This window comes from Pristiophorus japonicus, chromosome 8 (genome assembly GCF_044704955.1).
Source record: "Pristiophorus japonicus isolate sPriJap1 chromosome 8, sPriJap1.hap1, whole genome shotgun sequence".
Taxonomy (NCBI): domain Eukaryota; kingdom Metazoa; phylum Chordata; class Chondrichthyes; family Pristiophoridae; genus Pristiophorus; species Pristiophorus japonicus.
In genome coordinates, this window is record NC_091984.1 from 230,794,478 (window position 1) to 230,821,576 (window position 27,099).

The 27,099-nt window shown below is 43.8% G+C and overlaps 2 protein-coding genes across 3 annotated transcripts in view; one reads left to right on the top strand and one right to left on the bottom strand.

Moving 5' to 3' along the window:
- pi4kab (phosphatidylinositol 4-kinase, catalytic, alpha b) overlaps nt 1–27,099 on the bottom strand; it is a 230,214-nt gene that overhangs the window by 123,245 nt on the left and 79,870 nt on the right. The window lies entirely within an intron of this gene.
- Nucleotides 11,293–25,858, top strand: serpind1 (serpin peptidase inhibitor, clade D (heparin cofactor), member 1). The gene is made up of 4 exons (XM_070886400.1): nt 11,293–12,205; nt 14,282–14,555; nt 22,406–22,553; nt 25,667–25,858. The coding sequence occupies exons 1-4, from the start codon at nt 11,293–11,295 to the stop codon at nt 25,856–25,858; spliced, it is 1,527 nt and encodes a 508-aa protein (XP_070742501.1).

Below are 27,099 nucleotides of genomic sequence, written 5' to 3' on the forward strand. Positions count from 1 at the left end.
TCGAGGGTCTAGCGAAAAGGAGGAACTGAAGGATATCCTTATTAGTCAGGAAATTGTGTTAGGGAAATTGATGGGATTGATCCCCAGGGCCTGATAGTCTGCATCCCAGAGTACTTAAGGAACTGGCCCTAGAAATAGTGGATGCATTGGTGATCATTTTCCAACATTCTATGGACTCTGGGTCAGTTCCTATGGACTGGAGGGTAGCTAATGTAACACCACTTCTTAAAAAAGGAGGGAGAGCGAAAAGAGGGAATTATAGACCGGTTAGCCTGACATCGGTGCAGGGGAAAATGTTGGAATCAATTATTAAAGATGAAATAGCAGCGCATTTGGAAAGCAGTGACAGGATCGGTCCAAGTCAGCATGGATTTATGAAAGGAAAATCATGCTTGACAAATCCTCCATAATTTTTTCAGGATGTTTCTAGTAGAGTGGACAAGGGAGAACCCAGTGGATGTGGTGTATTTAGACTTTCAAAAGGCTTTTTGACAAGGTCCCACGCAAGAGATTGGTGTGCAAAATCAAAGCACATGGTATTGGGGGTAATGTATTGACATGGATAGAGAACTGGTTGGCAGACAGGAAGCAGAGAGTCGGAATAAACGGGTCCTTTTCAGAATGGCAGGCAGTGACCAGTGAGGTGCTGCAGGGTTCAGTGCTGGGGCCCCAGTTATTGACAATATACATCAATGATTTAGATGAAAGAATTGAATGTAATATCTCCAAGTTTGCAGATGACACTAAGCTGGGTGGCGGTGTGAGCTGTGAGGAGGATGCTCAGAGGCTGCAGGGTGACTTGGATAGGTTAGGTGAGTGGGCAAATGCATGGCAGATGCAGTATAATGTGGATAAATGTGAGGTTATCCACTTTGGTGGCAAAAACAGGAAGAGAGAATATTATCTGAATGGTGACAGATTAAGAAAAAGGGAGATGCAACGAGACCTGGGTGTCATGGTACATCAGTCATTGAAGGTTGGCATGCAGGTACAGCAGGCGGTGAAGGCGGCAAATGGCATGTTGGCCTTCATAGCTAGAGGATTTGAGTATAGGAGCAGGGAGGTCTTACTGCAGTTGTACAGGGCCTTGGTGTGGCCTCACCTAGAATATTGTGTTCAGTTTTGGTCTCCTAATCTGAGGAAGAACGTTCTTGCTATTGAGGGAGTACAGCGAAATTTCACCAGATTGATTCCCGATATGGCAGGACTGACATATGAAGAGAGACTGGATCAACTGGGCTTGTATCCATTGGAGTTTAGATGAATGAGAGGGGATCTCATAGAAACATATAAAATTCTGACGGGATTGGACAGGTTAGAGGCAGGAAGAATATTCCCGTTGCTGGGGAGTTCTAGAACCAGGGGTCACAGTCGAAGAATAAGGGGTAAGCCATTTAGGACCGAGATGAGGAGAAACTTCTTCACTCAGAGTGGTTAACCTGTGGAATTCTCTACCGCAGAAAGTTGTTGAGGCCAGTTCGTTAGATATATTCAAAGGGGAGTTAGATATGGCCCTTACGGCCAAAAGGATCAAGGGGTATGGAGAGAAAGCAGGAAAGGGGTACTGAGGTTGAATGATCAGCCATGATCTTATTGAATGGCGGTGCAGGCTCGAAGGGCCGAATGGCCTGCTCCTGCACCTAGTTTCTATGTTTCTGATCAGAGGTTGATTTATCATGTCTTCTCCCACAAACAAGCTGGAGTTCACACTGGGTGCACTGATAACAAAGCTGATCGAGCAGACAGAAATATTTATGTGGCAAGTCCAAAATAACCTTGGGCACAAACATCTGTTCTCCTCAATCAGCCCTCTTATCTGTGTACCAGTTCGGTCTTCTTGCAGGTACCCAGGACAGACGCAATGAATTGACCGCTTGGGAGAAAAGAAAGCAATTGGTCATTTTAGCATCACTGCTGTATATTACTTTAGAAAAAAAGCACATTCAACAAGCACGCCTAAAAAGACTAGCCTACTCATCATAATGTATTTTATTCTATAGTATAAAAGCAGAGCATTAGTCCTGGTGATCCTACAGAAGTCAGCATTCTAATTTCTTTTAAATATTATTGGGGAGAAGGTGAAGGTGAAGAGAACATAAGAACATAAGAAATAGGAGCAGGAGTAGGCCATACGGCCCCTCGAGCCTGCTCCGCCATTTAATACGATCATGGCTGATCCGATCATGGACTCAGCTCCACTTTCCCGCCCGCTCTCCATAACCCCTTATTATTAAAGAAACTGTCTATCTCTGTCTTAAATTTATTCAATGTCCCAGCTTCCACAGCTCTGAGGCAGCGAATTCCACAGATCCACAACCCTCGAGAGAAGAAATTTCTCATTTCAGTTTTAAATGGGCGGCCCCTTAGTCTAAGATTATGCCCCCTAGTTCTAGTCTCCCCCATCAGTGGAAACATCCTCTCTACATCCACCTCGTCAAGCCCCCTCATAATCTTATACATTTCGATAAGATCATCTCTCATTCTTCTGAATTCCAATGAGTAGAGGCCCCTCCTACTCAACCTTTCCTCATAAGTCAATCCCTCTTCTCTGGAATCAACCTCGTGAACCTTCTCTGAACTGCCTCTAAAGCAAGTATATTCTTTCGTAAATATGGAAACCAAAACTGCACGCAATATTCCAGGTGTGGCCTCACCAATATCCTGTATACCTGTAGCAAGACTTCCCTGTTTCCACTGATAGGGGAGACTAGAAGTAGAGGGCATAATCTTAGACTAAGGGGCCGCCCATTTAAAACTGAAATGAGAAATTTCTTCTCTCGAGGGTTGTGGATCTGTGGAATTTGCTGCCTCAGAGCTGTGGAAGCTGGGACATTGAATACATTTGAGACAGAAATGCTCCATCCCCCTTGCAATAAAGGCCAAGATTCCATTAGCCTTCCTGATCACTTCTTGTACCTGCATACTAATCTTTTGTGTTTCATGCACAAGTACCCCCAGGTCCCGCTGTACTGAGAAGGGTTTCTTTTACATGTAATATGATTCAGAGGAAAATTAAACTAACTTACAGTAAACTGTGTTTCTCGCTCCACAGATGCTGCCTGACCTGCTGAGTGTTTCCAGCATTTTCTGTTTTGATTTCAGATTTCTAGCACCCGCAGTATTGTGCTTCTGTTCAAGTACAGATTGGTGACCACATTACACTTGTCCAGAGCGAGTTTTTTCTTAATCCATTTTCAGGATGCGGGTGTCGCTGGCAAAGCCAGCATTTATTACCTCTCCCGAGTTGCCCTGAGAAGGTGGTACTTGTGATACAACTGAGGGGCTTGCTAGGCCGCTATAAAAGGCAGTTAAGAGTCAATCACATATAGGCCGGACTGGAAAAGGACGGTAGGTTTCCTTCCCTAAAGGACATCAGAGAACCAGTTGGGTTTAGAAAATGGGAAACATAGAAACATAGAAAATAGGTGCAGGAGTAGGCCATTCGGCCCTTCAAGCCTGCACCGTCATTCAATGAGTTCGTGGCTGAACATGCAACTTCAGTACCTCATTCCTGCTTTCTCGCCATACCCATTGATCCCCCTAGTAGTAAGGACTACATCTAACTCCTTTTTGAATATATTTAGTGAATTGGCCTCAACAACTTTCTGTGGTAGAGAATTCCACAGGTTCACCACTCTCTGGGTGAAGAAGTTTCTCCTCATCTCGGTCCTAAATAGTTACCCTTATCCATAGACTGTGACCCCTGGTTCTGGACTTCCCCAACATTGGGAACATTCTTCCTGCATCTAACCTGTCTAAACCCATCAGAATTTTAAACGTTTCTATGATATCCCCTCTCATTCTAATGAACTCCAGTGAATACAGGCCCAGTTGATCCAGTCTTTCTTCATATGTCAGTCCCGCCATCCCGGGAATCAGTCTGGTGAATCTTCGCTGCACTCCTTCAATAGCAAGAATGTCCTTCCTCAAGCTAGGAGACCAAAACTGTACACAATACTCCAGGTGTGGCCTCACCAAGGCCCTGCACAACTGTAGTAACACCTCCCTGCCCCTGTACTCAAATCCCCTCGCTATGAAGGCCAACATGCCATTTGCTTTCTTAACCACCTGCTGTACCTGCATGCTAACCTTCAATGACTGATGTACCATGACACCCAGGTCTCTTTGCACCTCCCCTTTTCCTAAGCTGTCACCATTCAGATAATAATCTGTCTCTCTGTTTTTACCACCAAAGTGGATAACCTCACATTTATCCACATTATACTTCATCTGCCATGCATTTGCCCACTCACCTAACCTATACAAGTCACTCTGCAGCCTCATAGCATCCTCCTCGCAGCTCACACTGCCACCCAACTTAGTGTCATCCGCAAATTTGGAGATACTACATTTAATCCCCTCGTCTAAATCATTAATGTACAATGTAAACAGCTGGGGCCCCAGCACAGAACCTTGCGGTACCCCACTAGTCACTGCCTGCCATTCTGAAAAGTACCCATTTACTCCTACTCTTTGCTTCCTGTCTGACAACCAGTTCTCAATCCACGTCAGCACACTACCCCCAATCCCATGTGCTTTAACTTTGCACATTACTCTCTTGTGTGGGACCTTGTCGAAAGCCTTCTGAAAGTCCAAATACACCACATCAACTGGTTCTCCCTTGTCCACTCTACTGGAAACATCCTCAAAAAATTCCAGAAGATTTGTCAAGCATGATTTCCCTTTCACAAATCCATGCTGACTTGGACCTATCACGTCACCGCTTTCCAAATGCGCTGCTATTTCATCCTTAATAATTGATTCCATTATTTTACCCACTACCGATGTCAGGTTGACCGGTCTATAATTCCCTGAGCTTCGTGGTCACTTTTGAAGCATACAAAATTCTTACAGGGCTTGACAGGGTAGATGCAGGGAGGATGTTTCCCCCGGCTGGGAGTCTAGCATCAGGGGGTCACAGTCTCACAATAAAGGTGTCGGCCATGTTGGACTGAGCTGAGGAGAAACTTCTTCACTCGGAGGGCGGTGCAACTTTGGAATTCTCTGCCCTAGAGGGCTGTGGAGACTAAGTCGCTGAGTATATTCAAGACAGAGATCGATAGATTTTTGGATAGTAAGGGAATCAAGGGAAATGGGGATAGTGTAGGAAAGTGGAGTTAAGGCAGAAGATCAGCCATGATCTCACTGAATGGTGGAGCAGGCTCGAGGGGTCGAATAGTCTACTCCTGCTCCTAATTCGTATGTTTATTGATGCCAGCTTTAGATTTTCAGAATTTATAAATTGAATTCAAATTGTCAAACTACCATGGTGGGATTTGCACTCACGTTCTCTGGGTTACTAGAGCAGGTCTCTGGATGGCTAGTTCTGATGAAAGCGCGGTTTCCTTTTCTCCACAGATGCTGCCTGACCTGCTGAGTGTTTCCAGCATTTTCTGTTTTTAAGCTCAAATTAATGGCTTACTTCACTCCCTCAAGAGTGGCTGATGCTGCAAAACATCACTTTACCTGAAATATATTTGGAAGAGCTGACTGCAGCATCAATCCGTCACTTAACTTGCAATCTAATGAAGGCCCCACTCTCTGCAAATCACCTCATTACATAAACAGTGTTCAGTGGCTTGTCCCAGTCAGACTTCACCATGTTAGGTTAATGTGGAAAGATTTTGCTGCAGTGTTTGAAGCACATGTGTCACGTTACAGAAGATGCACTTACTTCAGGTAGTTTACTTCTGCCAACTAACTTCAGGGTGACTTAAAACAGGCCACATAAATATTTTTCTTGCCGAGCGCTCTCCAAAGCAAAGCCAGTGTATCTACTGAATGTAAACACACCGACAGTCACTTTTAAACTGCGTTACGCACAAAGTTAATGAAAAAGCAGTTGCTAAACTGCAGCCTTGAAACCAGTGATAAGCCGTTAACCCTGTAACCGAATGAGAACACTGTTGTGAGGTTAGACGTCTTAGAACAATTTTTTTTTGGGGGGGGGGGGGGGGGGGGTGGGTGGTAGACAATACTCTCCCCGTCTCTCATGAAGCCATCTGTCCTCCAGTGTTTGCCCGAACGGCCGAGGCAGGGAGTGCCGGTGGGCTGTTCAACTGCAGGGAGCTTCACAATGGAACGCAAGCCTGTCCTCAACCCCTCATCCCAATACAGAACTTTCCAGCGGCAGTGACTGAACCCGATCAGGAGCCGGGACCGTGCCTGCATTTCCAACCCAGAGATGGCGAATCTGTGGTCAATTGTAACGCCTCTTACACCACTAAAGACGAGTGACAATGCTGAAGTATGTGCAAGTACAAGATGCCCACCAGTGTACCTACACGCCAACTTGAAGTGATTGATTGGAATAGCCTTACCCAGTGATGATATTACATGTCCTGAAGTGTTTGATTTAGGCTTGTTTGCTTTTTCATGGTTCAATGCACAGTGACATCAGGGCAGGCCTTTAAATGCAGAGTTTTTGAAAAACACACAGTCTGTTCATTTCAACAGCACAAGAGTGCTCTTCTACACGGTGCCAGCAGGTAAGCCCATTTGAACCATTTTAACTAAGATCAATTCACTTGAGATTACAAATAAAAGAAGCAACAGCGGTGATACATAATTGAGGAGCCTGTGAACATTATTGGAGCTAAAGTGTTTGCATTCCACAGCCAGGACTCAGTTAGAAAAGTGCTCTAGAATCCTCTCTTATATTGGTGAGCAGAATTAGATTCTGAAAAAAGCTTATGCACCCCTTTTTTAAATAAAGAAGTGCAAAAAGTATTCGGCGACACGATTTTTAAAAGTGAACACAATTTCCACATTTCCATTTTACTTTGTGAGGAGGGCTCACGTGGAACATGAATGGCTTGTTTCTGTGTTGTAAATTCCATGGAACTTCTGTCCTCGGGAGTTGCTGATTGTCCACGAATGAAGCCAAATGAACGCCCATTCGTGGGATTAAAAAATAAATCCAGAAAAGGTTCAACTCTCAAATGAAGAAAAAAAAAAGATTTTGAGATTGCATTGATAAATTCCTTGCCCATCACTCACCTCCTGAGGTAGCATGTTCCAACACACACTACCATCCCGTGTTTTGGGTTCCATATTTACGAAAGGATATACTTGCTTTGGAGGCAGTTCAGAGAAGGTTCACTCGGTTGATTCCGGGGATGAGGGGGTTGACCTATGAGGAAAGGTCGAGTAGGTTGGACCTCTACTCATTGGAATTCAGAAGAATGAGAGGTGATCTTATCGAAACGTATAAGATTATGAGGGGGCTTGACAAGGTGGATGCAGAGAGGATGTTTCCACTGATGGGGGAGACTAGAACTAGAGGGCATGATCTTAGAATAAGGGGCCGCCCATTTAAAACTGAGATGAGGAGAAATTTCTTCTCTCAGAGGGTTGTAAATCTGTGGAATTCTCTGCCTCGGAGAGCTGTGGAAGCTGGGGCATTGAATAAATTTAAGACAGAAATAGACAGTTTCTTGAATGATAAGGGGATAAGGGGTTATGGGGAGCGGACGGAGAAGTGGAGCTGAGTCCATGATCAGATCAGCCATGAACTTACTGAATGGCGGAGCAGGCTCGAGGGGCCGTATGGCCTACTCCTGCTCCTATTTCTTATGTTCTTATTGTGCCTTTAAGGCCACAAAGAGTAGCTGCGGTGGAAATGCTCGCTGGGAGGAAAAAGAGACATTCGGGGAACTAAACGTTGCCAAGATGAATTTTACCTCTAAAATAACAGCTGCTGGAAAACCCTCAGCTCTTCCCTCTGAGAAAAGCAAGGCCAGAAGAGACCTGAAGGAAATTACTAACTTTTCCTTTGTTGTCAATATTTAAAAAAAAAATTTTTTTTTAAAAAGCTGCTACTTGTTTATTGGTAGGTTCCTGATTTGTTCAGTTTCAATTAATTAGTTTCACAAATAGATTTGAGCAACTCGGGGCAAATGTGATGCAAATTTCACATGCGAGACGCAAGACAATTGTAGCTGTGCATGTGTAGCTTTCGACATACAATGAAAGAGAAAGACGGAAAAAAGTAGAGGAAGAATGAGAGAAAAACACCAAATCTGCATTTATATAGTGTCTTTCACATCCTTAGAAAAACCCCAAAGCACTTCAGAGGCAACCAATTGCCTTTGAAATATAGTCACTTGTTGTGCATGCAGCCAATTGTACACAATAAGAGAATCACCATCATAGGCAGTCCTCCGGAGCGACTTGCTTCCACTCTAAAAGTGAGTTCTCACGTTACTGAACAGTCCAATACAGGAATTACAGTCTCTGTCACAGGTGGGACAGACAGTGGTTGAAGGAAAGGGTGGGTGGGGAGTCTGGTTTGCCGCATGCCCCTTCTGCTGCCTGCGCTTGTTTTCTGCATGCTCTCGGCGACGAGACTCGAGGTGCTCAGCGCCCTCTCGGATGCGCTTCCTCCACTTAGGGCGGTCTTTGGCCAAGGACTCCCGGGTGTCGATGGAGATGTTGCACTTTATCAAGGAGGCTTTGAGGGTGTCCTTGAAACGTTTCCTCTGCCCACATGGGGCTCATTTGCCGTGTAGGAGTTCCAAGTAGAGCGCTTGCTTTGAGAAGTCTTGTGTCGGGCATGCGGAAAATGTGGCCCGCCCAACGGAGCTGTTCGAGTGTGGTCAGTGCTTCGATGCTGGGGATGTTGGCCTGAGCGAGAACACTGATCGTTGGTGCGTCTGTCCTCCCAGGGGATAAATGACTAGTTAATCGCTCTTTGTGGCGTTGGTTGAAGGATAATTGTTGACCAGGATACCAGAAGAATCTCCTGCTTTTTTTTATTGCAAATAGTCACATACGATCTTTTTCATCCACCTGTACTAGTGAGCCCCAGTTTAATATTTCATCTGAAAGATGACAATGCAGGACTCCTTGAGTACTGTACTGAAGAGTCATCTAAGATTCATGTACTCAAGGAATTGGGGCTTAAGCCCATAACCTTCTGAATCAGAGCTGAGAATGCAACCACTGTGCCAAGTTGACACTAACTAACTTTATATTTTCTAAAAGTTACACCCTTGTTGTATGCACGTTGATTCATAATTTGCAGATATTTCTATATGGAACCTCAGACATAACATTTCAAAATTCAGGTCCTTGTGATTGACACTTTGTGGAGACAAGGGGAGGAGGTTGTTAAACTGCAGGCAAAGGAGCAATTTTTATTCATTATACAAATTAATAGTTGGGAAAAAATTTAATTCGAGATATTGGGAGTTGTTTTGTTGGTTTTCAGCACGAGTTTACAGTTTGCAGGTCTTCCTCCTACCTTGTATCTGTCTGTTTCCCTGTTCCACGGTTGTAATTAATTAGAATCTCTGTCTTACAATTTACATTTTCTAACTTTCAACAAAACAGTTAAAATAATTAAAGGATTTATTTCGGCTTCAAAATTTAAACTTGCATTTTTATCCCTGAAAAATGAACGAATTAGCACGAGGAAAGGCACTCAATTGTTTCTCTCACTTGGCTCAATATACTTTCTGAAGTCTACGGAACACAAAACAAAAGCTACAACGGGTTAGCTGTCAGATTTTTTTCTCACCCCTTCGTACACACAGCTTCACTGTTTGGCAAAAAAACACTAACTCTAAGCAATCTAAACTTATAACTCAATGAAGTTTTTAAATAATTTTGAAAAAGCAGGTGAGCAGAAAGTCGAAGTGAAAGAAAAGTATCCCATCAGGTCAGCTGACACAATCGTACTGGTGCATCCTGGGAAATGAGGTCCTTGGCACATGCGCAGGCTGCACAATCTGAACTCTGCTCCCAAAATCACAACCCCAGGCAAAAATGTCAAAATCCAAGCCTAGGTTTTTGTGAGGAGTTGAGGTCTTCAAGTAGTACAAAGACATTAAAATGCACAAAATACAGCAATTCAATTGATTATTGTATTCATGTCATGTGAAATATGTAATTTTTTAAATTTTAAAACCTTATTTTTGACAGAGAATTCAGTTACCGAGAGAAAGGGCAATTTTTTTTTCCAGAAAGCCTTAGGAATGTTTTGGGCTGTGAGGGGTGGCTAATCTGGAGTTGTGATTTTGGGAGCCACGTTCAGATTTACAGCATGAACACGTGCAAGGAATCCAATTTCTCAGGATGCGTCAGTACGATTGTATCAGCTGAACGGATGGGATATTTTTCTTTCACTTCGAGCTATCTGCTCACCTACTTTTTCAAAATTATTTGAAGAAAAACTTTATTGAGTTAAAGTTTATATTGTTTAGAGTTGAAGTGTTTTTAGCACTCGATCATGGTGTGATGGGGAGCAAGACAGCAAGGTTTTGTGAACAGGAAGTGCATGCCGAATGGGTTTTCTACAGCAGCAACTACACTTCATTGGCTGTAAAGCGCTTTGGGATGTCCTGAGGTCATGAAAGACGCTATATTTCTTCTTTTTTTTCTTTCCATACACAACATTTTTTTATTATATCTATATTTTGCCGACTGGGATTATCGCTGCATTTTATCATAATATTAACTTGTGTTTTTAATGACTACTGAGATATATATTTTTTTTAAACTTATCTTTCTCTTTATCCATTACAGTCTGTATGACGAGATAATAAAGTGTGTTAAATGACAATTTTAGGTCTGTCATTCGTAACTGTTTGTGAGAATAAATGATAAACCCTGTGACCATTTACAAAGGGGTAGGGAGAGAAAGCAGGAAAGGGGTACTGAGGTTGAATGATCAGCCATGATCTTATTGAATGGCGGTGCAGGCTCGAAGGGCCGAATGGCCTACTCCTGCACCTAATTTCTATGTTTCTATGTCATTCAAAAAATAGTCAGATGGGTAATATCAATACTACAATATGGTATAACTTCCAAAGTCAGCTAATTTCTTCAAGAAGTTTAGGTATATTTTACATTATCTACAGTTAAATCAGTGCGGGCACAGTACGCTTAAAACAGTCTCATCATCATCATAGGCAGTCCCTCGAAACGAGGATGACTTGCTGCCTCGCCAAAAACGGATGAGTTCACAGATGTTTCAATGAATATTCCAGGTCCCGAACTAGATCTTGAAGGGTGGAAGATGCCTGTATGTAGATTTTTTTTAAACTTGTGGTGGCCATTGCACACCAGCCACCACAAGGGCTTGACAGAGCTAGGTCTTGGTCCAGTGGCAAGGATTACCCAAGACGATTGGGGAAAATAGTCTATGCTTACAGTAACAGGTGAAGCACTTAAGTGCTGTATAAAATATATTAGCATGCCAACCTGCACCTTAATGCTTGCAGTCACTCTCATTATTTCACTGAATGACTAATTTCTCCCATTTGACACCAACAGCAGCAAATCTCTAAAATGAGGTTCCTACTCCTCATGCTGAGTGCCTACCTAGTCCCAGTGCCTACGTTTTGTGGAGTTAAGCCTTTAGATGTTCACTTCAACGCAGAGGCAACAGGCGAACCAATAATGCCTCGAACCAGTTTGGACAGCGAGGACCCCGACATTGAAAGTCTCCAAATACAATTCCATAAAGATAATACCTTAACGCAAGATCTCCTTCCAGAAGGAGAGGAGGATGATGACTACCTGGATTTTGATAGGCTACTGGCAGAGGAGGATGATGATTACATTGATGAAATTGATGAGATAGAGAGCGAATCAGAAATGGACGACACGGAGTTTGAACCTGCAGACCCCAAGGCCAAAAGAGCCAAGCTACTGAAGTTATTCCACGGCAAAACCAGGATTCAACGCTTGAACACCGTCAACGCAAACTTTGCTTTTGGTCTTTATAGAAACATCAGGAATGCTGCTGATCAATCAGACAACATATTGCTAGCTCCCGTCGGCATTTCAATCACCCTGGGCATGGTTTCTTTAGGCGCAAGGCACGAAACCCATCGGCAGCTATTCCACGCACTTGGTTTTGCGGATTTTGTAAATGCAAGTGTAAAATACGATACGATGACCGTTCATAATCTCTTTCGCAGGCTCACCCACCGCCTCTTTCGCCATAACTTTGGCTACACTCTCCAGGCTGCTAACGGCTTGTTTGTCCGGCAGGAGACAGAGATTCTGGGCAACTTTACGCAAAACATGAAAACCTATTACTTTGCCGAGCCCCAGTCAGTCAACTTTTCCGACCCAATATTGATCAGTAAAATAAACCAACGCATTTTGAAGCTCACCAAAGGACTGATTAAGGAAGCCTTCAAAACGATCGACCCACAAACTCTCATCATGATTCTGAACTGCTTGTACTTGAAAGGTAAATCCATTTAGTTACAAATTCAGCTAGCACATGGCTTCTCAATTCAAAGCAAGACTGTATCGTCACCTCATTGCACTTGGTGGTACAGTAAACGTCATTCATCTCAACAACGTACATACTAAACCTATTCATGTACAATTAAGATCATTCATAACTGCACTCTAATCTCATCATAATTTTTCTAAGTTAAAATTCCATTGTGGAGTTCAAATCACTTGAATTTAAGTCACAAATATGCATGAGGACCACTGTGCCCACAATAAATCCATCTAAATCTTAATTTTGCTTTAGTAAAAAGAATTATTTTAGAATCCAGCAACTAGGAGGCAGAGTCATCAGTGTCACTATTTTATTATCTGCCGTGCTAAATTCTGGGACTCCTGCAAAAATGGCAGAAACATCCTTGGTTTAAAGACAGCAGTCATGCAATTGCATAATATTCGCGTCATGAAATTCCCATTGCTATTACAACAGTGGAGGTAACATGCAGCGGACAAAGGAATGACATATGACAGACCCGCATATCAATACCGCACAACATGAGATGGCGCAGTTGGTGAAAGCCAACAAGCAGCCTCTACGTACATCATTGGTAAGAGAGGAGAGAGCTGTGCCTCTGGAGGGGAATCTGTTCCTGCTTCCAGTCCCTCATTCCCACTGAATCTTTGTGTGGCTTTGCATGGCCAGTGCCACCACCTTCTCGAGGGCAGTTAGGGATGGGCAATAAATGCTCGACTTCCCAGCGACGCCACACATCCCGTGAATGAATTGAAGAAAAACATAATCATGATGCGCTTAAACAATGTCAGATTAAACCAATCGCGAAAGGGAGTATTTTATGTTGAACGCACCCTTCCTCTCCTTAAAGTAGGGCTAATCTAACACATTGGCCAAGATAAAATCTAGCGCACAGCATTTCACTGCATTCGCTTACGAATAAAACAAACAAAATTAACTGTCCTAAAGGAAAGGATAGATATTCCCAGTGTTTTGGAAATTTGATTTCCTTAGTGAAATGAGCATTTCAAATGGCCAGCGGAAAAGGCTCAAGGGGGTGAATGGCCTATTTTGGTTCAGACATCAGCCAATCGTTCAGGATTTCAAAAGGAGCAACAACAAAAAAAGAGAGAGCTATGAAATTGAGAAGTTGCAGTCAGTGGTTGATTGAACTCTTGAAAAGGATCAATATTTTAAACTCGCAAGTGTGCTACTCATGATTATCGAGCTTCAGTTATTTAGCATACAATTGCCCATGTCCCTCAGGCCTTTTTTAAAAACATTACTTATAACAACAACTTGTATTTATATAGCGCCTTTAATGTAGTGAAACATTTCAAGATGCTTCACAGGAGTATTATGAGATAAAAATTTGACACCGAGCCGCATAAATAGGAATTAGCGCAAGTGGTCAAAGAGGTAGGTTTTAAAGAGCATCTTGAAGGAGGAAAGGGAGCTAGAGAGGCAGAGGGGTTTAGGCAAGGTGTTCCAGAGCTTGGGGCCCAGGCAACAGAAGGCATGGTCACCAATGGTATAATCAGGGATGCTCAAGTGGGTAGAATTAGAGGAGCACAGACATCTCAGGGAGTTGTAGGGCTGGAGGAGATTAGAGAGGTCATGGAGGGATTTGAACAAATAGGATGAGAATTTTGAAATCGAGGCATTGCTTAATCGGAAGTCAATGTAGATCAATGTGCAGGGGGGGGTGATGGGTGAGCGGGACTTGTTAGGACACGGGCAGCTGAGTTTTGGATTACCTCCAGTTACCGTAGGGTAGAATGTGGGAGGCCAGCCAAGAGTGCGTTGAAATAGTCAAGTCTAGGAGGTAACAATGGCATGGATGAGGGTTTCAGCAGCGGATTAGCTGAGGCAGTGACAGAGACGGGCAATGTTACGGAGGTGGAAATAGGGAAAATATATTAAAAGCTTTAAACTGTATAATATTCAATTATGCAGAGCTCACCTCTCTGCAAACAAGATGGAGAGTATAATGGCGTTGTAAAATCTGAAATCCTGAGCCCAAACGTAAAGAATCTGCTGTTGTGACATTTTATTTCTCCCCCTCCGGATAAACAGGGACTTGGGAAACTAAATTTCCAACCGAAAAGACGTACAGAGGTTCGTTCTGGCTGAACGAAAAGGAGACGGTGAGAGTGCCGATGATGCAAACAAAGGGGAACTTCCTGGCTGCGGCAGACCACGAGCTCGATTGCGACGTTCTCCAGCTGCCCTACGTGGGGAACATCAGCATGCTGATCGTGATGCCCCGCAAATTCACTGGCATGAGGGCTGTTGAAAAGCATCTGATGTCGGAGGTGGTGGTGAAGTGGTTAAAAAGCATGACCAACAGGTACATGTTGCACGCAGCGATACTATTTACAGCTTAAAGAGTCCATGAGAAATGGACTTCAGCAAAATAGAGAAAAAAAAACACACACAAGCTGTGCACTGGCACACAAGACTGGATGAAAAGCCTTCTGGACTCAATATGAAGTTCAAGAATTTCAGACCATAACCTCTGCCCCCATTTTGTTCCCTTTCCTCCCTTTATTTTTTAAACAAACCCCCCCCTACCGCCCTCCTTTTATTATTATTTTTCTCTGTTTCCCGTGGCAGCTGGTAATTATTCCGCCATTTACATCCTATCTAGACTCATGTTTTGTTTCCTAACTTCTGCCATTACCATCTCAATATGGCCAACCATCCCTTTTGTCTCTCAAATCGCTCCTGCCTTCCACCCGATCACTGACCTTCCCTTTTGTTCTTTCCTTCCCCCCCCATCCCCCTTTCAGTGCCCCTGCACTTCCTTAAATATCTGTCACATCTCGAACTATTGCCAGTTCTGACGAAGGGTCACAGACCTGAAACGTTAACTCTGTTTCTCTCCCCACAGATGCTGCCTGACCCGCTGAGTGTTTCCAGCATTTTCTGTTTTTATTTCAGATTCCAGCATCCGCAGTATTTTGCTTTTAGATTAAAAGTGGTGTGGATTTAAGTGATCTACCTCACTCTCTCCTCTACAAAGATCCCTTTTTATTAAGTGTTTATAAGCGCCCGAATGCTTGTAAAATTTCTACAGATTTACAGAAATTGTAATGAATTCAATCCAGTTACTTTCAGCAGAGAATTAACTTCAGCAAGAAAATTGATGAGGCTGTACATCACGTGCTCACTATTCTGCACGGCACTGCACGAAGGGCGTCAAAAATATGGGCCACATGCGGGCCGTGGGTCCTGGCAACATGGCCCTCGAAGCCCAAGCATCCTGTAGCATTTGCACTTAACGTTTCTTACTCATTGGTTTGTCCTGTTTGAATTTCAGGAGCTGTTTTAATGCTGTTGTCTTATTTTGGGTGGAATTCAGGTAGAGCTTGCTTTGGCAGAGCAGGAAATCTTCACTTTGACCAAGGGAGTTAGTGAGACCATTATATAACATTCAGTCACTTTAAATTTGTTAAGGCACTGGAATTGCTTTTCATTAAAGAAATGAGGTTGTGTAAATGAAAAAAAGACTTGCATTTATATAGTGCCTTTCACGACCACCGGACGTCTCAAAGCACTTTACAGCCAATGAAGTACTTTTGGAGTGTCGTCACTGTTGTAATGTGGGAAACGCGGCAGCCAATTTGCGCACAGCAAGCTCCCACAAACAGCAATGTGATAATGACCAGATAATCTGGTTCAGTTATGTTGATTGAGAGATAAATATTGGTCAGGAGGATAACTCCTCCTGCTCTTCTTCGAAATAGTGCTGTGGGATCTTTTACGTCCATTTGAGAGAGCAGACGGGGCCTCGGTTTAACGTCTCACCCGAAAGACGGCACCTCCGACAGTGCAGCGCTCCCTCAGCACTGTACTGGGAGTATCAGCCTGGATTTTTTTGTGCTCAAGTCCCTGGAATGTGACTTGAAACTACAACCTTCTGAAGAAGAGAGAGTGCTACGCGCTGAGCCACAGCAGACACTAGAGTGCTGTTGAAGGCAGTTAAGTCAATTTATTGTCAGTAAAAGATAAAATCTAAGGAATGGCACAGCTTCTCTTGCATTCCATTCATATTCAACAAAACACTCAACACGCACAACTAGTCAAAGGGAATAGGGCGTTCGGGTGTATAGCTAGGTCAATTCAATATTAAACATGAAATACAACAGTTGCCATGTACAAGGCCCTATCTGGAATACCGCGTAAAGCTTTGGTCCTCTTACATGGCCAAGGATATGGAGGCCCCAGAGAAGGCCCAAAGGAAGTTACCGAACTAATAACTAGTCTTGGAGCTCTTAACTATCAGGATTATTGGAGAAGGTGCAGAGGAGATTTACTAGAATACCACCAGGGATGAAAGATTTGTGTTACGTGGCGACTCGAGAAAGTGGGGTTGCTCTCTTTTAGAGAAGGTTAAGTGGAGATTTAATAGAGGTGTTCATAATCTTGAAAGGTTTTGATAATAAGGAGCAACCGTTTCCACTGGCAGAAGGGTCGGTAACAGAGGCAACATGAGGCAAAAAATGCTTGCACAGCAATTTGTTGTGATATGGAATGCACTGCCTGAAAGGGCGGTGGAAGCAGATAACTTTCAAAAGGGAATTGGATAAATACTTGAAAAGGAAAAAAATTGCTGCGCTATCAGGACTAATTGGATCGCTCTTTCCAAGAGCCGGCACAGGTACGACGGGGCTGATTCGCCTCTTTCTGTGCCGTATCATTCTACGATTCTAAATGCTCAGGGAATTGAGGCAATTTTCATTGGAGAAGTGCAGACTTCAAGGAGACATGATTGAAGATTTTACAAGGATGAAGGGAACAGATTCTGTTCATGCAGATATATTATTTGAGATAGATACGGGTGAAAGGATTAAGGGGCATCAGCTTAAAATATGAAAACAGAGTTAAGTTAGATGCCGGGAAATAGTTGTTTTTTTTTAAAAAAAGAGTCAGCGACCTCTGGAATAGATTACCAAACTTTTGGCAAGTATGGATCCATCGCAGTTCTTCAAAGGGAAGAGTTGGATGAGTTGCCAAGAATCACGGGCCGCTCAAGTTGCGGAAGTTAAGCGAGGGGGAGCTGTAATTATGGATATCAGTTATTGCAGTCTCCTGGAGCTTACTTCAAATTGCTTTCGGGAGTCAGATCCTAAACTGGTCATGGGGGGGCTTGATGGTGCATGTCTGGATGGAGTAACCGAGCTTTGCACGTCTTAATTTTCCATATGTCTATATGACAAAGTCTGCATTTCAGGAATCCTACATATGCCACAAATAAAAGCCTGCTCCAATACTCAATTTATTTTATGGGGCAATTCGCCATATTAAGAGATCGAGGGAATGTGAACATTTGATAAGGTCATTTTGTGCTAGGACCTGAGCAAAGAAAAGGACAAGGCACACTTTCACAAGGGATAATTTGACACTCACTGACCAGCTCTTTCAGAGGAACTATAGGATGGCAGGCGTGGGAAATGCTATTCCCCGAGGGCCGAGGGTCCCCTTCAGTCGGGGGCCTTGGCAGTTGTTGGTGCAAAGCTGGAGTAGCTTTATTCTGCATCTGCCTCTGCTATACCTTACAGCATGGAAGGCAGTCATTTGGCCCTTGCCGACTCTCAGCTAGTCCCACTCCCCCGCCCTATCCCCGTAGCCCTGAATTTTTTTTTCCTTCGGGTACTTATCCAACTCCCTTTTGAAAGATAAAATGGATTTTCCTCCAACTCCCTTGCAGGCAATGCATTCCCAATCTTAACCACTCGCTGCGCAAGAAAGCTTTTTCTTACATCACCTTTGCTTCTTTTGCCAATCACCTGAAATCTGTGTCCTCTGGTTCTCGACCCTTCCGCCAATGGGAACAGTTTCTCTCTATCTACTCTGTCCAGACCCATCATGATTTTGAAATTATTTACACAAATATTGAATCAGATTTTTGTTTCTTCTCAATTAACATTTCAGCAATTAAAGTACCATAAAAGTGGAGATAAGATTAACAGAGGCACTCAAACTTTGTACTCAAACTCAAACAAAGAAACTATGTAGCGTGTTACAATTTCATTTAAAATCACTTTAGAACATTAATTCTTTATCTCATTATGTTGTGCACGCGTAAATAACTAACAAACTGAGCCAGGAGTAATGTAACTTAACTTATCTGTGCTTTTATACAACCCAAAATGGTGTCCCAAACCGGCATGAACCAGAATGAATACAACAACTGTGAATAGCTCCCGCAGGATCCTAATGCCTGTCCTGTGAGCTGAAACAACCAAACAGAGTATGAACACAACATATTTCACCCCTTTTTAAAACCACAGTCGATGTACAAAGTCCTTGAAATAGCCAGGTTGTCTTCTAATACGCTGAGACTGACGTGGAGCTTGCGGTGTTTAATCGAGGTTATCGGTTGGGAAACACAGCGGTGCCTTTGTTCCATCCAGCTGGTCTGTTGGCCTGTGAGTTGGGATCAGTCTACGAGCGTTCCATCGAATTCCATCATTGAGCTCGTAGGTGCGATGGTTGAACTTTCATCCGATCTGTTTTGGAGGCGAAAGTGAAGATGCAAGCTTATCCAATCTGACCCAATCTCCGTTCTTCAGTTGGGGCTTGAGGTTGGCTTTCAAACCCTCTTTGATGACGCGGTTGAAATACTCAACACCTCCGTTGCTTTGAGGATTGTACCGAGCAGTAAGGCGATGCTCGATAGCATGGCGAGTGAGGAAATCGGCGAACTGGTCGGACACAAACTGTGGTCCATCGTCAGTGATTATGACCTCTGGCAGGCTCCACCTCGTGAACATACGCTGCATAATATTGACGATCATTGATGAGGTCACTGAACTTTTTGTAGCGATTTCGGGCCATTTGGAATGCAGGTCATGTACTACAAGGAAAAGCTGGTGATATGGAGCTGCGTCAACTGGAACGAAGATATCCAACTGAAGTTGTTGCCATGGTCTTTGTGGCTATGGAATGGGCTTCATTGGCGCTGGTTGGATGTTTGTGGCCTTTTCGTTCAGACTACATGCTTCTCAGTGTGAGACAAACTCTTCGATGTGAGTGTCAATCCCGGGCCACCATCCTGAATCATGACATCTCTGCTTCATGCGTACAATGCCAGGGTATCCATTGTGTGCCAATGAGATAACGCGCTGTTGAAGCGACTTGGGAATTACTGCTCTATCACCACAAGCTAGGCAGCCATCGTTTCAAACGGAAAATTCATCGCAAAGTCTGTGGAAGGTTTTCAGCTCTTCTCGGAATTTGCTTAGGCCACTCAGTCTGGAGGAAGTGGCTCACATGCTGGAACGTAGCATCACTCTGTGATTTGTCGCAGGAGACAAGGTTTCTGATGCACTGAGCGATGATCGATGTGATATGTCGTCATCACCTGTGAACAAGTCAGCACCAGAGTCCGAAACAGGTGTCGAGTGGCTGAGCATGTCAGCTACGTGGTTGCGACTGCCAGCAATGTACTGAACATCAAAGTTATACTGATGAAGGCGATCTAACCATCGGCTGATTCGTAGTGGTCTGCGCCCAGATCCAGTTGTAGCGAGTAGCGGAGTTAGCGCTTGGTGATCCGTACGGAGGGTAAACTTCCTGCCATAGAGGTATATGTGCCAGCGTTCACATGCGTAGATGCAAGCGAGTGCTTCGCGTTCCCCTGTAGAGTATTTACGTTCTGCAGACGAGAGCGTGCGAGAGGTGAAGGCGACTGGGCGTTCCAGGCCAACAATCCACTGCAAGAGCACAGCACCCATGACGGTGCCTGGTGCATCCGTGGTGACATACGTAGTGGCATTCGGATCAAAGTGCGCGAGGATAGGAGGGGATGTGATTTTTTTCCTTGAGCGTGTTGAATGCCTAAGCCTGGGAATCTATCCGTTCCCAAGGGACGTCCTTGCGCAACAACTTGAGAAGTGGTTTGGCAATGTGCGCGTATCGCAGGACGAACTTCAGATAGAAGTTGTAAGTGCTGAGGAATGATGAAAGTTGGTAGCCTCCTGCATAACTTGACGTTGGTAGCTTCCTGCATTCGCTGGATCGCGTCCTTGTGCTGTGACTCTGTAGCCCAGAAAGTTTATTTCTCCAGCAGCGAAAGTGCACTTATCGGCATTAAGTGTGATGTTATGTGTAGCAAGTCTAGCCATAACTGCGTGAAGTCGCTGGCCATGTTCTTCCATTGTCCGTCCATGGACGACAATATCATCAAGCAGATTGAGGGCTCCCCCTCTATGCCTGCTAGCATAGTAGTGACAATCTACTGAAATGCACGGTGCAGAAGATAGTCTGTAGGGCATGCGTCGATACTGATACAGACCATCACGTGTCGTGAATGCCGTAAGCAGTTTGCAGGTAACTGCGGCGCATGTCGAGTTTCGTAAAAACTATTGAGCCGTGGAATTCTGAAGACAATTCGTCGATGGTAGGAAGAGGGTACTTGTCGGGGATGATGGCCTTGTTGACCGCTTTCAGGTCGATGTATAGGCGGATCTCCCCATTTTTACACCAAGCAATGACTCAGTTCGAAATCCAGGGTGAGAAGTCGATGCTCTCAATGATTCAGAGATTCGTGTTAATTCCATGGATACTTGGTCGTGAATCGGAGACGGCAAAGTCGCTGCCTACCCAGTTTGACACAAGGGTCCACGCAGGGACGATGGCAAAATTTTGTTGCCATTCCAAACCCTGTGAAGATTATGGGATACTGCTTGTCAAAGTCCACCGTGTACACAGATGTGCCCGTTGGGTCGTAAACTTTGAACCCAAGCTTGTCAAAAAGGTCAACACCCATGAGGCTACATCCTTTTGCGACGTAAAAGGAAAAGTTCTCCAATGTTATGTCCTTGTAGTATATCGGGTCAGATATGACCCCCAAGCACCTCAATTTTGGAGTCGGAATATGCATGTAGAGTGGAAGTTGCGGGCTGCAGTTGACAGTGCGTGAAGTGGGATTCGTACACAGCCTCGCTCAATATGGAGACTGTGGCTCCAAGATCAATGAGGAGGCAGCAGGGCGTGCCATCAATGTTTACCTTACATTCCTTGAATTTGCCCGAACCAATGTGCGAAATGTCACTAAAGTTATAAACCATACTGGGTTTATCACTATCGGGGTTGTTCACATGTCAAATATGCTGCAATGAGCAACAGACACTAGCAAAATGGTTCATTTTAACACATGTAGAGCATTTCTTCCCACGTGCAGGGCAGTTAGGACTCTTTGCTGAGTGTGATTTGTCCCCACAGTTAAAGCAGTGGAAGTTAAGCCCGCAATCCGTAGTGGATGGCTTATTACTAGCCCTGGGTCTCTGCTTTGATTTCCACTTTGGACGAATGCCTTGCACATGGGCTGTAGCTGAAGTCTGCTGCACAGGGGGAGCAGGGGATCTGATCTATATCTGAATCGGAAAGCACTGATTTGTCCAATGATAATTTGTCATCCTCCATTAGCAAGCGTTCCCGAATGCAGGGGATTGTTGTTTACTCAATAATTTGTTCCCTGATCATTTCCCCTGTGAGTGCTCCAAAGTGGCACATAGCAGCCAGTTCAATAAATGAAATGATGTACTGTTTGATTGGTTCATCTTTCCCTTGCCCCCTTTTACGAAATTGGTATCTCTTCATCACGATACCTTTCTTTGACCCAAAATAGTTCTCTAGGGCGCTTACCGTAGGACTCCATGTCTTCGATGTGGTCAAAGATGCATTGGCCTTTGGTGCCGAGGCAGTGGATAAGTATTGCACGGAGGCGAGCTGGTGTTACGTTGTTGCCGTCTAACCCATTCGCTGTGATGTACGTAGAAAAGCTTTTTATCCATCTCGGCCGCAGGATTGGAGAGTCCCCGGGTGTGGAGAGGAAAGGTGTGGGAGGGGGGTAGGGTGGTTAATTTGATTCCTCTCCGTCGCCAAATTAAGTTGTGTACATATAAATAATTGACAAACTGAGCCAGGAGTAATGTAACTTAACTTAACTGTGCTTTTATACAACCCAAAAATAGTGTCCCAAACCAGCATGAACCAGAATGAATACAGCAACTCTGATTAGCTCCCGCAGGGTCCTAATGCACGTCTTGTGAGCTGCAACAACCAAATAGAGTATGAACACAACACAATTCTCCTGTGAAGCCCCTTGGAACGTTTCACTACGTTAAAGACACTATATAAGTACAAGTTGTTGTTGTTGTAGTAATTTCTTTTTCTGTTTATCTTAAAAAGAACAAGAAAAGTGGTGCTCCCCAGATTCAATCTGGTGAAGCACTATGACCTGGTACCATACTTGAAGACTTTGGGATTGACATTACCTTTCCAAGGAGGAGCAGACTTTACTGGAATATCAACTCAGGACAACCTGAGCATTAACCTGGTAAGAGTTCCCCCTTGTGCACATACACCACCAACACATATGTGCAGACTGAATAAGATGGCCACATACCGGCAGTAAGCTCTAATTCTTGCAGGACAGTAGGAGTACTTAGATCGCAGCACTCATCAGATTAGGCTAATCGCACAGAAAGTTTCATTGAGGTGCTGGAAAAAGATTAACCTGGTTAGAAAGCGATATTGTTTGGGCCTGTGATAGACCAAAACCAGCTCCCTTCGGGCAGCGATGGGCCATGAAGGATAAGATTTGCTTTCGTGTTGTTTGCAGTTTCACTATAGCTTGTGTTTCTCGGTGAAAGACAACATTTTAAAAAGGTGAAGAGATTTACAAATTTAAGGAAGATCTTGGCTTGAACCCCACATGGCTTCAAAACCCACAATTGGAAGGATTGAAATACCACTTCCCCATCAATTATTTAGACCCTCAATTAAAGTCACAATACTGAAATGACCAAAATTACATCCAGTGTTGTATTTCACAACTATAAACACTGTAAACTCAAAGTAAACCCAACAAAGCCCTTGTTTCTTCTCCTTCCCATCAGTAAAGATACCTAGCCTAAACCTCTGCGCCTCTCTCTCCTTCTTTAAGATGCTCCTTAAAACCTACTTCTTTGAACAAGTTTTTGGTCATCTATCCTATGTGGGTCGGTGTCAAATTTTGTTAACACTCCGTTGAAGCGCTTTGGGACAAATTACAGAGACAGGCCGCTTGGACCAACTAGTCTGTACTGGTGTTTATAATAACATAAGAAATAGGAGCAGTAGGAGGCCATACGGCCCCTCGAGTCTGCTCCGCCATTCAATAAGATCATGGCTGATCTGATCAAGAACTCAGCTCCACTTCCCTGCCTGCTCCCCATAACCCCTTATCGGTTAAGAAACTGTCTATTTCTATCTTAAATTTATTCAATGTCCCAACTTCCACAGCTCTCGAAGGCAGCGACTTCCACAGATTTACAACCCTCAGAGAAAAAATGTGTCCTCATCTCTGTTTTAAATGGGCGGCCCTTATTCTAAGATCACGCCCTCTAGTTCTAGTCTCCCCTATCAGTGGAAACATCCTCTCTGCATCCACCTTGTCAAGCTCCCTCATATAATCTTATATGTTTCGATAAGATCACTTCTCATTCTTCTGAATTCCAATGAGTAGAGGCCCAACCTGCTCAACCTTTCCTCATAAGTCAACCCCCTCATCTCCGGAATCAACCTAGTGAACCTTCTCTGAACTGCCTCCAAAGCAAGTATATCCTTTCTTAAATATGGAAACCAAAGCTGCACGCAGTATTCCAGGTGTGGTCTCACCAATACCCTGTACAGCTGTAGCAAGACTTTCCTGCTTTTATACTCCATTCCCTTTGCAATAAAGGCCAAGATACCATTGGCCTTCCTGATCACTTGCTGTATCTGCATACTATCCTTTTGTGTTTCATGCACAAGTACCCCCAGGTCCCGCCGTACTGTGGCACTTTGCAATCTTTCTCCATTTAAATAATAACTTGCTCTTTGATTTTTTTTTCTGCCAAAGTGCACGACCTCACACTTTCCAACATTTACTCCATCTGCCAAATTTTTGCCCACTCACTTAGCCCGTCTATGTCCTTTTGCAGATTTTTTGTGTCCTCCTCACACATTGCTTTTCCACCACATGAGTCTCCCCCCCATTTCATCCACCTCATCGCAGCCTTTCAGCATATCTCTCGATTCCCTTTTCTCTCACGTACGCGTCCCGTTTCATTTTGAAAGCATCTAAGCTATTTGCCTCAACCACTTCCCTACTGAAGTTATTAGTCACTACCTTGTATTTACAGTCCTTAGTTTTGGCTTCTCCCACAAGTGGAAATATTCTCTCCACGTATACCCTCTCCAAACCATTCATAAAATGTGCTTTACAAACACAAGTTATTGCTGTTGTTGTTGTAGTTGTAAACAATGTTCTCTTGGTGGAGTTTGTGAATTTTCTACTCGCTCTCGCTCATCAGCTTTTCAACTGAAATAACCGTGCATGCACGAACATTTGGATGGGCCGCCCGGCCATTTAAAGGGGCCACGCACCCAAAAAGAATTACAGGGAGCATTGGTTGTAGCCATATGAAACTAACTGAATTTATTAACTCTATTTAGTAGCTACATAAACAACGCAAACCATTTAAACCCCCTGTTGGCTTTATTTTCTGTTTATCATCCATTCGTTTTAAATTTTCTCCAAGAAAAGTATTGTTCCACTGACTAAAAATGCAATTATTCGAGTAAAAAAAATTCATGCAAACTCCAGCAATGAAATAGTTCACTTGGTTGAATGGTGTAGCATTTAGATTATGTTTTCAGCATAATGCAACAGAAGCTTCATACTTTTAACATGGTAATAATAAAAAAAGTTAACAAATGAAATTATTAGGATCTAGAATCACTGTAGTGGGATTGTGTTTAATTGCCCGTCTCCACCCTTGCCTCAGCTCATCCGCTGCTGAAACCCTCATCCATGCCTTTGTTACCTCTAGACTTGACGATTCCAACGCACTCCTGGCTGGCCCCCACATTCTACCCTACGTAAACTGGAGGTGATCCAAACTTGGCTGTCCGTGTCCTAACTCACAAAGCCAGCATTTATTGCCCATCCCTAATCGTCCTTGAGAAGTTGGTGGTGAGCCCCATTCTTGAATACAAGTATGGCACAAGTCAGTTAAAGAGTCAACCACATTGCTGTGGGGCTGGAGTCATATGTAGGCCAGACCGGGTAAGGACAGCAGATTTCCTTCCCTAAGGGACATTAGTGATCCAGTAGTTTCATGGTCACAGTTACTGATACTAGCTTTTTGATTCCAGATTTATTTAATGTCTTTGAATTTATATTCCACAGCTGCCGCCGCGGTGGGACCTTTAATTCATGTCCCCCCAGATTACTAGTGTAGGCCTCTGGATTACTCGTCCAGTAACATAACCACTATGTTACTGTACCCGGCACCAAACATCCTAATGCTGACAGAATGCAGTTTGTTTGGGTCTTAAATACAAGTTTGTTCTGATTAGAGTTGAGGTAACTGATCAATCCGTCCTCAGTATTTAATATGATCGCTTATGTTTCAATCCTTTCAGTTCAAACACCAAGGTTCAATAACAGTGAATGAAGAAGGAACGACAGCAGCATCCATGACGACGGTTGGCTTTATGCCCCTTTCCTCGCAGAATGAATTTACCGTCAACAGACCCTTCTTATTTCTCATATATGAGCACCGCACCGAATGTCTGCTGTACATGGGCCGAGTGATAAACCCGCAGAACAACTAACGACCAACGGAAGAAAAGTATAAAGCTGCCAATAAATAGGACAAGTTTTTCCAAAAGAAATGATATTAAAATAAAATTTGGTAACAGAATGAAACAACTGTAAACAAATGAGCATTGTTTCATGAAAGAAGCTGTCAAACCAAATTTAAAAAAAAATCCTTGTCCTTCAACTTTTTTCTCCCGAGGTTGTATTTTCACCCGATCCGTTTCGCTGTTACACCCAAGGGTGGGCGGCTTGACTGAGTGGTTTGAACTTTCGCCTCTGCCTAATGTTTTTAGGTTTAATCCCAATACTAAGTTTCAATGTATAACCTGGGTCGACAATCCCTTGTAGAACTGAAGGAGTAAACATAGAAACATAGAAAATAGGTGCAGGAGTAGGCCATTCGGCCCTTCGAGCCTGCACCTCCATTCAATATGATCATGGCTGATCATGCAACTTCAGTACCCCACTCCTGCTTTCTCTCCATACCCCTTGATCCCTTTAGCCGTAAGGGCCACATCTAACTCCCTTTTGAATATATCTAACGAACTGACCTCAACGACTTTCTGTGGTAGAGAATTCCACAGGCTCACAATTCTCTGAGTGAAGAAGTTTCTCCTTGTCTCGGTCCTAAATGGCCGACCCCTTATCCACGATTGTTGGGAGGTGCCGTGCTTTGAATAGGACAATTCTTCTGGTGGTTTGGGTGGATGAAAATGATCTTATGGCACTACTTAACAAGAGCAGATTCTCCAACTATCCTACCTAACATTTCTCTCCCAACCACCATTCTCAAAAAATAAATCAACATGGATTGCTGCTTGAAAAATGGCTGCCAAATTGGCTTTGCTAAACGTAGCCTGAATCAGAAGTCTGGGCCCAACCCAACACCCTGGGGTGTTGGGGGGGGGGGGGGGGAGGGGGAAGGGGGTCTCCCTCGGTTCCACTCTGGAGTCAGTTGAGGCTTCACCACTGGATTTATACGACACGTGTTTAAGCATCAGTGTGAAGTTCAACCTGCTTTGCACAGACGCTAAACTTGAAGTGTATGTGCACTCATGGACAATAATTCAAAGAGAGGTGTATTGTGTGATGTAAAAGTCTTTTTCATGCTGAAAGCTTTCCTCACTAAACAGGTTTACTCACCAGGTCAATGACTGACAAAAGTTGCAACAGAGAGAGAAGAACAGTAACTCTTGCTCTTTTTATTTGTTCTACAAGATTAAACATTTACTTTCTACGTAAAATCTAACCCACC

Coding starts and splice junctions, on each gene's coding strand:
- serpind1 (XM_070886400.1), top strand. CDS start 11,293: ATGAGGTTCCTACTCCTCATGCTGAGTGCCTACCTAGTCCCAGTGCCT. Junction 12,206..14,281: donor GAACTGCTTGTACTTGAAAG/GTAAATCCATTT, acceptor CCGGATAAACAG/GGACTTGGGAAACTAAATTT. Junction 22,554..25,666: donor ACAACCTGAGCATTAACCTG/GTAAGAGTTCCC, acceptor CAATCCTTTCAG/TTCAAACACCAAGGTTCAAT.